Here is a 16,300-nt window from a genome sequence, read left to right on the forward strand (position 1 = left end):
AACTCTCTGTCTCTATCTCCCTCTCTCTCTTCTGGTCTTTCACCCCCTCTTTCTGTGCAGTATCTCCCTCTCTTTCTCTCCCTTCATCTCTCTCTCCCTCCCTCTATCCCCTCCTTCTCTCTCTCTCTCTCTCTCTAAGAGGAACCTCTAGTTCTCTCCAAGAACACATGATCAGGCTACAGGGGAAATGAGAGCACTCACTGACACTCAGTCAGTGTGATGGGATTCCACCCCTCTGTGCACCTCTACATGGACAACAAGCTATCCATCTTAACTGCACTGACTGCTCCCTTCCAGCCCAGAGTTAATGGTTAGCTGTGCTTCACAAACACTGAAATCCCAATACAGTGAGAGTCTGTACACACAGCACTAAGACAGACAGACATACTCGAGACACTACTACATCCACTACAGTAAGCACATATCCTATAATCCTGCTACTGGGGAGCTACACGGGCATTAGAAGCTGCAATCCTGTGAACCACAGCATTCACATGGATAAGGCTTTCCCAGTGAGTTCTCTTTCCTTCGTGCCCTCTCTCTCTCTCTCACATCCCTCTCTCTCTATCCCCCCATATATTTTGTTCCCTCTCATCCTCTCCTTCTCTCCCTTCTTGTTCCCTCTTTTGTTTTTTTGTTCTGTTTCTGACGCTTCCTTCCCCTCTCCCTAATCAGGCTGAGTGTGCTGTGGCGCTGGCTGTGTGTGCTGTGGCGCTGGCTGTGTGTGTAGAATCTTGTTTAGCATGTGTTCACGGTCTGTGGTGTTCTGAAATGACTGTCACAATAGAAGGAAGATGCTCATTAGACAGGCCCGGCTCAGGCTAATCTGATTAGCAGCTGTCACGCTGCCGTCTTCCTCCTCAAACCACCTCCCTCTCGCTCTCTCTCTCTCTCTCTCTCTCCATCCCTATCCCTCGCTTTCTCTCTCTCCCTCCTTCACTCCACTGACTCTTCGACTTTTCTCCCTCTCACTTCAGAGGGACTCCTTGTTACATTTAGACACAAAGCCCTAGTCCTCTCTGGATGTGTAGCTGGACGTGTCATGGCTGTTACGCTCCAGTCACTCTACATGGAGCCAGACTCTAGACACTGCCTCCAAGCAGGGCTGTACTTTAGTTAGGCTTTATACCACAATGAAGATGAGAGACATACTTAAGGAATGATCTTTGGTGGGAGAGTCCAGTGAGGCTGCCAGGTCAACAATAGGATATAGGGAAATGATGTCATCGTCCAATGGTATGTCCAGTACTCACCATCGTGCCCACGTGTCCACTGTCTCCCTTCTCTCCTGGGAGTCCTGGCATGCCCTGTAAAGACAGAGAATGGTTAGAGGCGCCGTAGTAGGGATACTGCAATGCTATCAGCTATGTGCTGTTGATGAGAGATGGTACAGTCCACCTGTCAGCTATGTGCTGGAGTAGAGAGATGGATGGTACAGTCCAACAGAGGGGTGTCTCGTCTCCTCACCTGTAGTCCAGTGGGTCCTGTGGCCCCCTTGTGGCCTCTCGCTCCCTCGTCTCCCTTCGGCCCGTACATCCCCTGCTGGCCCCTCAGCCCCGGCTCCCCGTCCACACCCTGAAACACACACAGAGGTCAGTGCTGTACACACATACAGTACACACAAACACACACAATAAAGACAGATACATTGAATAGACGTACCGGTAACCCCGGATGGCCGACAGGTCCCTGGATTCCAATAGGTCCTGAAGGGCCCTGGAGAAGAGACCGAGAAACAGAGATGCTGTTGAAAGTATACTGCATATCAATCATACACTGCAGGAAAACACTGCTGTGTCAGGAGCTCAAAAAACACAACTACTGTTAAATTGCAGCTGTTGATGGTAGCTGTTTGTGATTGCTTGGCTTCTGAAAGTGTTAGACAGTATTTTGAATAGTTTGATAGAGCTGCCAGGGCTAGGATAAGATAAAGAACATGAAGATGCACAGTGCATGCTAACTAGACCATGAAGAAAGGCGTATAATGCCTAAAGCTGAGTATAACAGCTCACATACAGTAATATACTGTACAGTTAATTATAACTGCACATAATTATCTCAACGCTCAATTATAAACCCTTTCTCATTTATTGAGTCATTCATTTGAATTATCCTAGTGATAGCAGCTGGTGAAGGGGAGGATACTGGCCGGTGCTTAATGCTGTGATTGGGGATGTCATATCCTGTCAGGTGTGTAATACTGTGACCGGTAATGTCATATCCTGTCAGGTGTGTAATACGTTGACTGGTGATGTCCTATCCTGTCAGGTGTGTATGCCGCATTCAAAACAACTGTGAATTGGGAACTCGGAAACCTCTGATTTAAGTGCGTTCAAGACAACTGGGAACTCTGGGAAAAACTAGCTCTGGCCTGGAGAAATAACTTTGAACGGTCATCCATGTCGTATTTCCAAGTTGGAAACTTTCCGACCTGAAGATTACTGACATCACGATTTGACTTCGTTATTTTTCTAGTGATGTCATATCCTGTTAGGTATGTAGTACCAGAGCGGAAGAGGCGAAGTGGCGAAATCCATCCGCATGAGTTAAGTTCTTTTTGAATGGGAGTGTCGAATTATGTGAGGCTTATTTGATCGAATAGAAGTTTCGTAATGTTTAGGCTGTTACAAATGTACTGATACAAGTGGATGCATTTGGCATTTCGGCAAATTTGAGAAAAACAACTTAGTTGTAGCTGTTGTTCACACTCGTATCTGCCCTCTCATTGGCTAGAATGGTCCCACCTGATCTCACCTTCCTTCAATCATTGAGGACGTATTGTTAGAGTGGTCACCTGGCTATATTGTTAAGATTGGTAGTACTGTGGCAGGTGATGTTATATCCTGTCAGGTGTGTAGTACTATGGTTTGTGATGTCATATCCTGCCAGGTGAGTAGTACCAGAGATACTGGACATAAAGACGAGATGCTTGTGTCTCCGCTCTAACAATGGAATTCGTTGTCCACAGAGCGGAACGGCGGGCTGCAAGCTCCCGCCTATTCCTCTCTTTGGATTGGTGGATACATCTTGTTAATTAAATACTTGTTTGAAACTGAGGTTTGGGATGTGGAACTGGAGACAAGTAGGAGTGGAGTTGCTGGGTGGGGGATAGAATGATGGTCAAAGATAAAAGTCAAAAATAAAGCTAGTTTGATCCCCATTTTGACCTGTATTCAACGGAGAGTAAGATCATAGTTTCATGAATGTGAACAGTCTGTTCTCGAATTTCAACAGGGACAACTCTGATAAAGGGTTTTTTCTCAAAGTTGCCCGGATGTCACATGCGTCACACTTATAACAGCACACTCGTAACAACCGAAGCATTATGAAACTTCTATTAGATCAAATAAGCCTCACGTATCAAAATAGCAATTTATGTTAATCTTGACTAAATTCAAAACTTTCATTGCCCCCCCACACAAAAACTCTTCACCTACATAATAATTAAGGATTTGCTTAACATGGGCAGATTTGGGCCAGAGATAGGATCTTCCCCTCCCTCTCTCTGGTAGTACTGTGTCTGGTGATGTCATATCCTGTCAGGTGTATAATTCTGTGGCTTGTGAGGCTAAAAGACAGTGTTGTGGTTGAAATCTCGCCAGATGAAGACTCACAGATTCTCCTTTGTCTCCTTTACTGCCTTTCTGGCCTGGTCCTCCTGTCTCGCCCTGTAGACAACACACACACACACACACACACACACACACACACACACACACACACACACACACACACACACACACACACACACACACACACACACACACACACACACGTTGCAGAGATAAAGAAACACACCCAGTAACACATACACCTCACCCCCACACAACATCAAGGCCACTAGGTGAGTGGACTCCATGGCCAATAAGGACAATAGATCAATTGACTAGCAATAGAAAACCCCAGCAGTGCTTCAGGCCTTGAGGGCCAGGAGTTGGATTCTCCTAAGTTGTCCCTCTACAGTGGCATGGTACCTACTGTGCTGTACAGGTGTAAGTACCTTGTCTCCATCCTCTCCTGGAGGCCCAGCGGGGCCAGCAGCCCCAGGCAGCCCCACAGGCCCCTGCGCCCCGTCCTGTCCAGCTGGCCCGATGGGCCCCTTCTCTCCCTTGGGAACAGATGGATGAGGAAACACCGTTAGTCTAACCACAGCCATTATTCTAGTCTCATATTGCACAATGACATATTGATTAATAGATAACGCAGAGAGAGTGGAACATGCAGACACACACACACGCGCGCGCCCGCGCGTAAGTGATTATGACACATACAGTACAGAGGAACCCACACATGCTGTTTATTTCTCAGTAATGAGTAGTGATGTTCGTCTGTCCATTTATAAATTGACACTGGCGTTGCATAAGAAAAAAAACGAATAAGGAAATGATCAAATGTTCTTACTGGCTCGCCCTTTTCTCCCATTGGTCCTCCAGGGCCGACCCCACCGGAGCGTCCAGGCTGACCAATAGCACCAGCCGCTCCAGAAGGCCCTTTCTCCCCAGTGGCTCCCTGGGTAACGACACAACAGGGGGAACAGAGAGGTAAGAGGACAACGTCACATGATACACTCTTTCATTTAGTACACTGGTTATGATCTTCATGGTAGCAGCCTCCCACTCTACAGGTCCTTGTTGGCTATAGACCACATACGGACCAGGATTGGGGATGGAGGTGGAGATTAGGGGGGTAGCATGGGGAAAATGGGAATTAAACAATTGCTACAGGATGAAATCCAATTTACCCCTGCTCCTGACAGACCGGTGGGTCCTTCTCCTCCTTTCAGTCCAGCAATGCCCTAGAGAGAGGCAAGCAAGAGATGAACCAATCAGATGAACCAATCAGAGCCTTCATCACAGGAACTCCAACCAATCAGTTTCTATCCAGAGTATACAGTTATCAGATGGTCCATCATCAGCTAATTCAAGTAAAGGACTTAGGGTCAGTTTCCCAGACCCAGATGAAGCCCACTCTTGGACTAAAAAGCCACATGGTCAATGGAGAATCTCTATAAAAAGCCAGGAAACTGGCCTTCAGTGATTTTCACAGAAAACACTGGGCGCTATACAATACAGTAGTACTTTACATCAGTGCAGAATGTAATATGTCAGTAAGGTGAAGGTCAGAAGATGTGAGGTGGGTGTGTTAGCTCGTTACCATGGCTCCAGGGCTGCCCCTGCTCCCTCTGAAGCCTCGGAGCCCAGCAGGGCCACTCTTTCCTGGAGCTCCAGACGGACCCGGGTCTCCCTGGAAACCAGAACAGACAGACAGACAGACAGACAGACAGACAGACAGACAGACAGACAGACAGACAGACAGACAGACAGACAGAAAGAAAGACAGACAGACAGATAGATATGAAGGATTAGGTCTGAGTCTACCAGTGAGCTGACAACAGGCCTCTTTTTATTTTTTTAAGGGGTGGATCAGCTTAATATTGCGGACAGATTGTTGCATCCATCAATGTAATTGTCTACATCATTTCCAAACCCCCATATATTTTGGGGGTAAATATATCCTATCCATACATACCCATATATATAAACACACTACCGTTCAAAAGTTTGGGGTCAAAAAAATGTGTCCATTAAAATAACATCAAATTGATTAGAAATACAGTGTAGACATTGTTAATGTTGTAAATGACTATTGTAGCTCGAAACGGCAGATTTTGTTTAATAGAATATCTACATAGGTGTACAGAGGCCCATTATCAGAAACCATCAGTCCTGTGTTCCAATGGCATGTTGTGTTAGCTAATCCAAGTTTTTAATTTTAAAAGGCTAATTGATCATTAGAAAACCCTTTTGCAATTATGTTAGCACAGCTGAAAAATGTTGTCCTAATTAAAAAAGCTATAAAACTGGCCTTCTTTAGACTAGTTGATTATCTGGAGCATCGTCATTTGTGGGTTCGATTACAGGCTCAAAATGGTACACCTATGTTGATATTCCATTATAAATCTGCCCTTTCCAGCTACAATATTAATTTACAACATTAATAACTTCTTATGGCTGGGGGGCAGTATTGAGTAGCTTGGATGAATAAGGTGCCCAGAGGTGCCCAGAGTAAACTACCTGCTCCTCAGTCCCAGTTGCTAATATATGCATATTATTAGTATATTTGGATAGAAAACAAAAAGTTTCTAAAACTGTTTGAATGATGTCTGTGAGTAAAACAGAACTCATATAGCAGGCAAAAATCTGAGAAAAAATCCAACCAGGAAGTGGGAAATCTGAGGTTGGTCGATTTTCAACTCAGCCCCTATCAAAGATACAGTGGGATATTGGTCATGTTGCACTTCCTAAGGTTTCCCCTAGATGTCAACTAGAAACTTGTTTGAGGCTTCTACTGTGAAGTGGGGCCGAATGAGAGAGGATTGAGTCAGAGGTCTGCCAGCAGTCACTGCGCTGGTCAGGCGCATTTCACATGAGAGGTATCTCCCGTTCCTTTGCTTTTCTGAAGACAAAAGAGTTCTCCGGTTGGAAATGTATTGAAGATTTATGTTAAAAACATCCTAAAGATTGATTCCATACATTGTTTGACAAGTTTCTACGGTCTGTAACGGAACTTTTTGACATTTCGTCTGCAACTAGTGAACGCGCTACGTGAGTTTTGATTTGTTTACCCAACGGACATTATTGAACAAATCAAACATTTATTGTGGAACTGGGATTCCTGTGAGTGCATTCTGATGAAGATCATCAAAGGTAAGTGAATATTTATAATGTTATTTCTGACTTCTGTTGACTCCAACATGGCGGATATATGTATTTGTTCTCTGAGCGCCGTTCTCAGATTATAGCATGGTTCGCTTTTTCCGTAAAGCTTTTTTGTCAAATCTGACACAGCAGTTGCATTAAGGAGAAGTATATATTTAATTCCATGTATAACACTTGTATTTTCATCAATATTTAGGATGAGTATTCCTGTCAATTGATGTGGTTCTCTGCAAAATGACCGGATGTTTTTGGAACTACTGAACATAACGCGTCCAATGTATACTGAGATTTTTGATATAAAGATGAACTTTATCAAACAAAACATACATGTATTGTATAACATGAAGTCCTATGAGTGCCATCTGATGAAGATCATCAAAGGTTAGTGATGAATTTTATCTCTATTTTTGCTTTTTGGGACTCCTCTCTTTGGCTGGAAAAATGGTAACATAATCGTTTGTGGTGCTTTCGTTGTACAGCCTATTTGAAATCGGACACTGTGTTGGGATTAACAACAAGATTACATTTAAAATGGTATAAGATACTTGTATGTTTGAGGAATTTTAATTATGAGATTTCTGTTGTTTTGAATTTGGCGCCCTGCACTTTCACTGGCTGTTGTCATATCGATCCCGTTAACGGGATTTCAGTCCGAAGACATTTTAACAATGTCTACACTGTATTTCTGATCAATTTGATGTTATTTTATTGGGCAAAAAAAAGTGCTTTTCTTTCAAAAACAAGAACATTTCTAAGTGACCCCAAACTTTTGAACGGTAGTGTATATATACATAAACATTCATATATATTCAAATATACACATACATATATGAATACATACATATACACACTTTTTTTGGAATATACCTTTATTATTCCCCGCAAACCCTACCACCCCTCCCCTGATTGGAGTAAACTAATAAACAATAACACTTTGGATTCTACTGCCGGCTTATACATACTAAACACATTTTACAGACACAATCTATTTTACAATTTCTTTAAATTTTTATTTTATTTTACAATATATATTTTGTTTGTTTTTAGTCCTTCCTCTATTTCTGATGTCCATCCAGTTTGATTTCTATTTGTAACTGTGCTATTTCACCGCAGGCCTCTTATGAGGTGATAAATCACAGGGTACAGTGCAACAGTCACATCAACTGAGAGGAAAATCCATATTTTATGAGCGGTAATGTACGGAGCACAGTGAGGTATGGAAAGAGGAATTTTTTATCAGTTTGGAAATTTGTGGGAAGGATAAATCCCTTGAGGTGAGGTGACCTATCTCGTTTCTGAGAGGGTCCTGGAGGAGACATGTATGATCTTCTATAGATTTCTTTTATGATGATAATAATGATAGTGTTGAAGATGATAATGGTGGCGGTGAAGATGATTCACTGAAGATGAACACGACGGACTCACCTTGGATCCCTCCTTGCCTGCTGCTCCGGGTAAACCCATCTCTCCAGGGGGTCCTGGTGACCCAGGGTGTCCTCTGTCGCCGTTAGGTCCAGTCTCACCAGATTTACCCTAACGACATCCCCGGAGACAAAACAAGACAGGAGTTCTCATTACCCCACAGCTCTCATTTATACGTTTGATTTTCATTGTCACAAACAAACTACAAATGTAGTTCTAATCACTTATTGGATAACTCACCTGTGGTCCGATCACACCCGTTGGCCCATGTGGACCAGTCTTGCCTTGGAATCCCTGAGAGAGGAGAGATGACAAGTGAGAAAACAGCAAGTGAAGCTATGACCCAAAGCTAAGAGCTGAGAGAGAAAGAGCCAGCCTGACAGACAGAGAGAGAAAGAAAGAGAGAAAGAGAGAGAGAGTTGTTTATGGATAGGATTAGTATACTTCAATATGTAGCCCACTCTAGCACTTCAGTAATTCAGCATCCAAGCCACAGCTTTTGTCTTGCCTGTTGTTGTGTTGTTATTAGGGGTCTTGATGAGTGTTGTGATCTATGTCCATATTTGTACAAAGGCAAAAAAGTAACTAACAACCACATAATTCCTTGGTCATCATTGAATCTCAGTTTAACTCACTGGCTCCCCTCGCTGTCCTGGATGACCTGGTAGTCCGTCTTTTCCTACTGCTCCCTGAAAAATAATATTGCACTTTTGATTAGCATAGACACACATGCACACTAGATAGAGATAAACAGTACAGACAGACGCAAAATAAGACTGGAATGAAAAACAGAAACATGTGAAACAATGCAGGGGCTCCCGAGTGGCTCCTGTCACTACAGACCCTGGTTAGTTTCCAGGCTATATAACAACCGGCCGTGATTGGGAGTCCCATAGGGCGGCGCACAATTGTCCCAGCGTCGTCCAGGTTAGGGTTTGTCCGGTGTAGGCCGCCATTGTAAATAAGAATTTGTTCTTAACTGACTTGCCTAGTTACATAATGGTTAAATACAAAAATGTAAATAAAACAAACAAAAGCTGCTTGTCATTTGACACATCACACTTACATTAGGTCCCTTAGGTCCTGCCTCACCGTTCCTTCCCTGTGGTCCTTGGGGTCCCTGTACGATCAACCAGACAACACAAAGACTCAATCCAGTTTATCTTTACCAGTAGGTATCGTACACTGTTATGTATCTGTGAAGCATTATGATGCTTTTTCCTACCAGGGTGTATTGTTGTAATATTATCATCCTATGCTAGCTATTATTAGATATGCTATTATTAGCTGTGTTATATTATAGCTCAACTCTGGGGTTGTGAGGTTGTGTGTCAGACTGAAGCTTACCTGGTCTCCAGTGGATCCTGGTGGGCCTTCGTGTCCAGAGGTGCCCTGATTGGTGGATCATGTAGAAGGTGGAGGATTGGGATAGAGAGAAACACAGTTATTGAGCCTGTTGGTCTATTCATTAGTTTTATGAAAATATTTTTTTTTACTATTGTTAATCATTTCATTGGTGGTCTTTTGAAAGGACTCCTGAAATAACTGATTTCAGTTTCAAACATGTAGCTGCAGAGTATTGTAAGTATTATCTCTTTGCACCAGATGGCATGGCATGCTGTGCTGAACAGTACAACAGCGCCTGTTCCTTCTCTCGTTGTGAGACAGCTGTGCACTGGCCTAAACCCACCTTGTCTCCTGACTTTCCTGTCGGTCCTCGTGCTCCTCTCCCCCCTCTGGCACCCTATGAAAAAAACAACATCAACATAATCCTTCTTATGACAACACAACTCATCCATAGGAGAAGGATAAATGACAAGGGGTGAATGAGAGTTCCTATGACGTAAATCAGTGGTCGCCAACCGGTCTGGTTTTCTGTTAAAAAAAAAACAACAACAATAAAGGTTGCGTTCCTATTTCTTAAAATGAGTTTAGTGCTGGTGGTAGGTGTACTTTATTCAGCAGCCCTGGTGCCGGAAAGGCAAAGTGTTCTCATTTTGAACAATGTCTGAAGGTAGAACTCCACCTACCTGGCAGGCCCAGAGAGCAAATCAAAAACCCAGCGCTGGCCAATCAGATAGCTCAGATCACTGTCTGCACAGTTTCCTTGAGCCATAGGCTGTCAAAAGAAGCCTCGAACGCACAGCAAAGTTGATAATGTGGGATTTCTAAACATTTAAAAACATGGCTAGAGAGAGATTCAACGAATACAGGAAAGAGCTGCTGTTTTTATGAGTATGTTTATGTTTAAGAAGTTATTCAGGACTTTCAACACTTTGATAAGCCATTAAAATGCTAACCATCAGATGCAGGCCATCAGTCCAGTAAAATAAATGATTATGCTCACTCAGCTGTGCCTCACAAGTAATGCAACAAATGATCTACTACCAATGTGATCATATACCTTCAATTTAGAAATATCATTTCTAAATAGTCTGAGAGGAACAACATTGGCAGGGTAATTCAAGCATAGTGATAACGTATTGGGCCTTATACCTTACTGCACAAACCTCATTATTACTGAACTGTTTTTAACTGGTTAATGTTGCATAGGCTTATGTTTTGTTAATTTTTTTATCTGAGCGGTAGATCTCGGCTTGCTGAGTCAAGTGATCTTGACTCAGAGAAGGTTGATGACCACTGATTGTAAATGAATGGTGTGCAATGTCAGTTGGTGAGAAACCGTGACTCACACCTCACCATAGGCCCAATGCAATAGAGATCAACAGACTCAGATGCTGTAAGACCAGAGGAGAAATCTAACTCACATTAGGACCTCTCTGACCCCCAGTTCCTGCTTGACCAGATGGACCCTGCAGAAGAGAAATCCAGCATTATCATCTATCAGTGAAAACAGTACAGGCAGTTCACCAATCTTTGGATGGTTAGAGGAGAATTACAGTAGAGGGTTTAATACGGTTCAATATGGTTCAATACGGTTCAGCATGGTTCAATACGGGTCCTATGGTTCTCACCCGTCTTCCTTTCTCTCCCAGAACTCCGGCAGAACCAGGGAACCCCATGGATCCCTGGAGAACACACACAGAGCTTAACCATCTACAGCCTTACATTAATCATGCATCAACCACAACATTTAATAAACTAATAATGAACCACAGTATCGAATTAAGCAAAATCTAATCCATAAGTCAAACACACTGCCTTAAATACGTCATTAATCAACCCGCTAATGAATTGTTGTCCCTAATGAACTATTAATAAAATACCTATTTTTAAATAAGCAATTTATCATGCTTTAGTTTTTATTTGACAGCAATGAGATGAGCCAAAGAAATACACACTTCTTTCTGTTTCAAAGTTTTAATGTAAAACAAAGTTTTAAAGCTCTGAATTGGATTTCACCTTGGGCCCCTGTCTTCCTGGGTATCCTGGCAACCCTGGGACACCCAGTTTACCCTGAGGAAGGAGAGATAGAGCGAGAGAGAGAGAGAGAGAGAGAGAGAGAGAGAGAGAGAGAGAGAGAGATTAACAGAAAAGAGGAGTGGAATCATTATGGTTGACTTGGCAACATTGCCAAAAACAAAGTGCATAATGCATGCAAATACTGTATGACATGGTTTAAAGCAGGGTGTTCATGTGATTACATGTACTGTAGCCGACAAGCTGAACACGCATATATCCATACATCTGCATAATCCCAATAACTCATACATATTGCATAACCAGACACATACAGTAAATGTTAGACTAGTGAAATAATGTTTCTGTACCTTCTCTCCAGCTATGCCAGCACCTCCAACCTCTCCTAGGGGTCCCGACTGGCCCTTAGGCCCCTCTGGCCCATCCTCTCCATGACCTCCTGTGACCCCGTTATCACCCTACACACGCACACACACACACATCACAGAGAGAGATAGAGAGAGAGAGAGAGATAGGGAGAGCGAGAGAGATATAGGGAGAGCGAGAGAGAGACAGAGAGAGAGAGAGAAAGAGAGAGAGAGAGAGAGAGAGAGAGAGAGAGAGAGAGAGAGAGAGAGAGAGAGAGAGAGAGAGAGAGAGAGAGAGAGAGAGAGAGAGAGAGAGAGAGAGAGAGACAGAGAGACCGAGAGAGAGAGACAGAGAGACAGAGAGACAGAGAGACATAGAGAGAAAAAGAGAGGTAGATAGGAAGAAAGAGAAGCAGACAGAAAAGCAGGTCAGACTAAATGAGATCTCATCTCATTCTACATAAAATACCTTATTTGTTCATAATGAAAACTGATCTGAAGCGTGTGTAGTCTGGCGTAGGTACACTCTCACCCTGTCTCCCTTGAGGCCCATGTCACCTTTGAACCCGGGGAAGCCATCTTCACCCTGCAATGTGAAGAGGAGAAGAAGACAGTGATTTCTAATTTCTAATGATTCCTGATGATTCATGAATCACAGTACTGAGATCTGGCAGGTGTCTGATCTATTAAATCTCTATGGGGGATGTCATAATAAACCATGAAGTAGAAATGAGATGCCTTTACAGTATCTGACAGTGAGACAACTGGTACTTTGACTGTGAGTAATCCCGCCTATTCTTCTAGTTTTACAGCACAATTACTGTGAAAATGACTATTTTCTCACCTTTTCTCCTTTACTCCCCTTCAGACCTCTCACTCCATCAGCCCCCTGTGAAACAGACATTCAAATACAAATAGAATCAGAACAGGCCACAATATCACTGATAATCACCATTCAAGACGATACTGTACTACAGTACTGTAGTCAGAAGTAAATAAAAGTACTGTCAAGTACTATGCTTGGGTTGTCACTAAACCATGTTTTTATTGTATTTTACTGCTACAACTACTGGAAGAAACACCATGATTTTACCCTGGAGAAGGACTTATGAATGACTATTGATTTGCTCTTAACCTGTCATTGCCCTGCTATTGACCAGTTATTGACCCTCTATTAACGATTGCAGACGAGGTCAGCTTGCGCCTTAACGACAGTGACCTAGAGGTGGAATACTGGTGGCGTGAATATTACTTTGAGTGAGTAAGCATTCCCAGCAATGACAAAATTTGAATTCCATGTGTATACGCTAAATTCACACACACGCACGTACACGAGTACACACACACACACAAACCCACCTCCACACTCACACACACGCTCACACACACAACATAATCCCACCCCCCACACACATAAACACGTTCCTCTCTTATCCAACATTGTCATTTCTACTGTCCATCAAACGTTATTCCCACTGTCATTAGATCCCCTCCTGAGAATACACCTGCTCTCTCTGAACCTGTCAACTGTCAATCACACACTCACACACACTCCCACAACATGTCCATCACAGGTAGAGAGATTGAAATGTCTGAGGGAATGGCTATCTCTGTCAGCACGGTACATTTGAGGACATTTCAACCGTGACCATTACATAGCATCTGACTCACCTTGACACCACGAGTCCCTGGATAACCAACAGGCCCTTGGGTTCCAGGCAAACCCTGTATGACAAAACAACATCAGGATTCATCTGTCTGAAAAGCACTATCCATTATACAGATGCTAGTGAGCAATTGTGTTGGGCGAATGTAGTCAAATCGCAAAATGGCAATGAGTGCTTTTGACTGGACAATGAGGACGAGTGCACTTTATGATCATTACCATACCGCTGATGAGCGGAATAGATTGACGTGACTGCTCAATGACGATGGCATTGTGAAAATACAATGCTGAAAAGGATGAGTCAACGGGAGTGATGACGATGATGACGGCGAGCTAACGTGGACGAACATGATTGGAGTGGAAGGGAGTGTCCGATGGCAACGCATTCAGTGACCGTGATTGGATAATATGGACGTTTATATGACAGCACAGTGGTATGATGACCCAGGCAGGTCTAACGGGCTGTACTGTAACTCACATTGAGCCCCTTCTCTCCTGGAGGGCCTTCTCTTCCTGGATGGCCCTGCACACATTGAACAGACATAGCATATTAGAAGTCTTCTTATGAGACATCATAAAGGCTCACACGTGTTTATAACAAGTAATACATCATTGTACCAGCCGGCGGTACCTTACTATTATAACTATCCACAGATCTCCAAGTCTGTTTTTAGAACCAATCAATGGAGCTTGATGGACAATGCAAAGCAAAGGGAATACAGCACAACGTATAGGGGGACTTGGAGGGTGCAAAGCAAAGGGAATACAGCACAACGTGTAGGGGGACATGGAGGGTGCAAAGCAAAGGGAATACAGCACAACGTGTAGGGGGACATGGAGGGTGCAAAGCAAAGGGAATACAGCACAACGTATAGGGGGACTTGGAGGGTGCAAAGCAAAGGGAATACAGAACAACGTATAGGGGGACTTGGAGGGTGCAAAGCAAAGGGAATACAGCACAACGTGTAGGGGGACATGGAGGGTGCAAAGCAAAGGGAATACAGCACAACGTATAGGGGGACTTGGAGGGTGCAAAGCAAAGGGAATACAGCACAACGTGTAGGAGGACATGGAGGGTGCAAAGCAAAGGGAATCCAGCACAACGTATAGGGGGACTTGGAGGGTGCAAAGCAAAGGGAATACAGAACAACGTATAGGGGGACTTGGAGGGTGCTGTGTCTGCAGAACACGACAGTACACACGAAACATAAGCCCTGTTTCCTGTTACGTAAAGCCATGTGGATGGACGTTTAGCTAAGCCCTTTTGTAAACAGATCCATCATTCAATAGAGCTAATTGAAATGCTGCGGTAGAGATCTTTCCTACTGCCTTCTGTTCTCCCCTGCTGGTGGAGAAGGGGTAATGCACCCTGGTAAGGTTAGTGCTGCTGAAGAATCAGATGGATGTACTTACAGTAGGGCCATCGATACCAGAGAGTCCCTGCAGTCCACCGCTCCCCTGGGGACCCTGTGGGGGACAGAGACAGATCATGAGTGGTGAAACGTACTGTATATTCAAATCAATGTCAAGGGTAACAACAATGTGATACAGGGTATATGAGTTTTTGACTATGAATAGCCTCTAGTGCAGCCATACTCAACCGGTGGCTACCGACTTTAAAAAGAAATCATTTAAAAACTTGGCCTTTCAATGTATTAATGTGGTTGAGAGCTGTAACTAGAATTCACAAGGTGCAATGTTTTACATTTGGTAGTATATGGGAAGTTTTCCTCTTGTTGTGTCATTCACTGACAGACATTAGAGAGCTATTTCTAATCTGTCAGAAATGCACAGTTGATCAACTAACCCATGTTTGTTAGGCTAACCAGCTATCTAAATCTTGTAGTTATCATGGCCAGATTATATGCCCATGGGGGCCCCCATGGATTTTGTTGACACAAACTGAAGGAAATGAGCTTTAAAACTGCACCATTTTCTCTCCGCTCCATGACAATATGTGTAGAAGAATTGCAGGGAAATTTAGTTAAGAACTGCTAAATGTTCTTTCTGCCATCAAGAGGAGAGTGAACAGTCTGGGGTCATGTGGGTCACGAGGTGGGGGTTTGTTACTACGCCGATGAAGACAATATCCATCTGGACCTTTACCACCTAGGAAATAGTAGTTGAGTAGCCCTGCTATAGTGTGAGGAGGCTGTGGTGTGTGATAGCACAGCACTGACTCCCTGCCTGCCTGTGTGTGTGTTCCAGTGTGTGTTTCCTGGATATTCATTTCCTGTCATGTGTCCTCCGTAATCTGAATGGGAGCCAGGAGTGGCTGGTACTGGGTTACAGCGTTCAAGGCCAGCCTCCCCTGGGGGGCGGAGCTGATAGCGGTCACAAGATCAGGTCTTTAAATCTGAAATGAAGAGAGATGCATGGTGCCTACCTTCTCTCCTGGCAGGCCGATCGGACCCTGAGAACCAGGAAGGCCCTGGACCAGAACAAAGCATGAATCAGGTAAGTGTGTGTGTGTGTGTGTGTGTGTGTGTGTGTGTGTGTGTGTGTGTGTGTGTGTGTGTGTGTGTGTGTGTGTGTGTGTGTGTGTGTGTGTGTGTGTGTGTGTGTGTGTGTGTGTGTGTGTGTGTGTGTGTGTGTGTGTGTGTGGGAGAGAGAGAGAGAAAGAGAGAGAGAGAAAGAGAGAGAAAGAGAGAGAGAGTTAGAGAGATTAGAAAGAGAAAGAGAGAGTAGAAAAAGAAAGTGTTGAGACTGTGTTTTTTATGGATGATGTTTTTGACAACATGTTGTTGTGTGTTGACATTGTGTGA

General features: G+C 43.7%; 1 protein-coding gene across 2 annotated transcripts in view; it reads right to left on the bottom strand.

Annotated features, from left to right (window-relative positions):
* col5a3a (collagen, type V, alpha 3a) overlaps positions 1 to 16,300 on the bottom strand; it is a 77,217-nt gene that overhangs the window by 14,202 nt on the left and 46,715 nt on the right. For both annotated transcript variants that reach the window (XM_031834173.1, XM_031834172.1), the window contains 24 exons: positions 15,922 to 15,966; positions 14,949 to 15,002; positions 14,014 to 14,058; positions 13,541 to 13,594; positions 12,714 to 12,758; positions 12,402 to 12,455; positions 11,873 to 11,980; positions 11,505 to 11,558; positions 11,117 to 11,170; positions 10,910 to 10,954; positions 9,832 to 9,885; positions 9,489 to 9,533; positions 9,208 to 9,261; positions 8,777 to 8,830; positions 8,382 to 8,435; positions 8,145 to 8,252; positions 5,155 to 5,244; positions 4,742 to 4,795; positions 4,402 to 4,509; positions 4,001 to 4,108; positions 3,615 to 3,668; positions 1,663 to 1,716; positions 1,468 to 1,575; positions 1,254 to 1,307 (listed from right to left, as the gene is read on the bottom strand). In XM_031834173.1, coding sequence (XP_031690033.1) covers positions 1,254 to 1,307; positions 1,468 to 1,575; positions 1,663 to 1,716; positions 3,615 to 3,668; positions 4,001 to 4,108; positions 4,402 to 4,509; positions 4,742 to 4,795; positions 5,155 to 5,244; positions 8,145 to 8,252; positions 8,382 to 8,435; positions 8,777 to 8,830; positions 9,208 to 9,261; positions 9,489 to 9,533; positions 9,832 to 9,885; positions 10,910 to 10,954; positions 11,117 to 11,170; positions 11,505 to 11,558; positions 11,873 to 11,980; positions 12,402 to 12,455; positions 12,714 to 12,758; positions 13,541 to 13,594; positions 14,014 to 14,058; positions 14,949 to 15,002; positions 15,922 to 15,966 — 1,557 coding nt within the window. The remainder of the gene's footprint in view (positions 1 to 1,253; positions 1,308 to 1,467; positions 1,576 to 1,662; positions 1,717 to 3,614; positions 3,669 to 4,000; positions 4,109 to 4,401; positions 4,510 to 4,741; positions 4,796 to 5,154; positions 5,245 to 8,144; positions 8,253 to 8,381; positions 8,436 to 8,776; positions 8,831 to 9,207; positions 9,262 to 9,488; positions 9,534 to 9,831; positions 9,886 to 10,909; positions 10,955 to 11,116; positions 11,171 to 11,504; positions 11,559 to 11,872; positions 11,981 to 12,401; positions 12,456 to 12,713; positions 12,759 to 13,540; positions 13,595 to 14,013; positions 14,059 to 14,948; positions 15,003 to 15,921; positions 15,967 to 16,300) is intronic.

The sequence above is a fragment of the Oncorhynchus kisutch genome, linkage group LG10, assembly GCF_002021735.2.
Source record: "Oncorhynchus kisutch isolate 150728-3 linkage group LG10, Okis_V2, whole genome shotgun sequence".
Taxonomy (NCBI): Eukaryota; Metazoa; Chordata; class Actinopteri; order Salmoniformes; family Salmonidae; genus Oncorhynchus; species Oncorhynchus kisutch.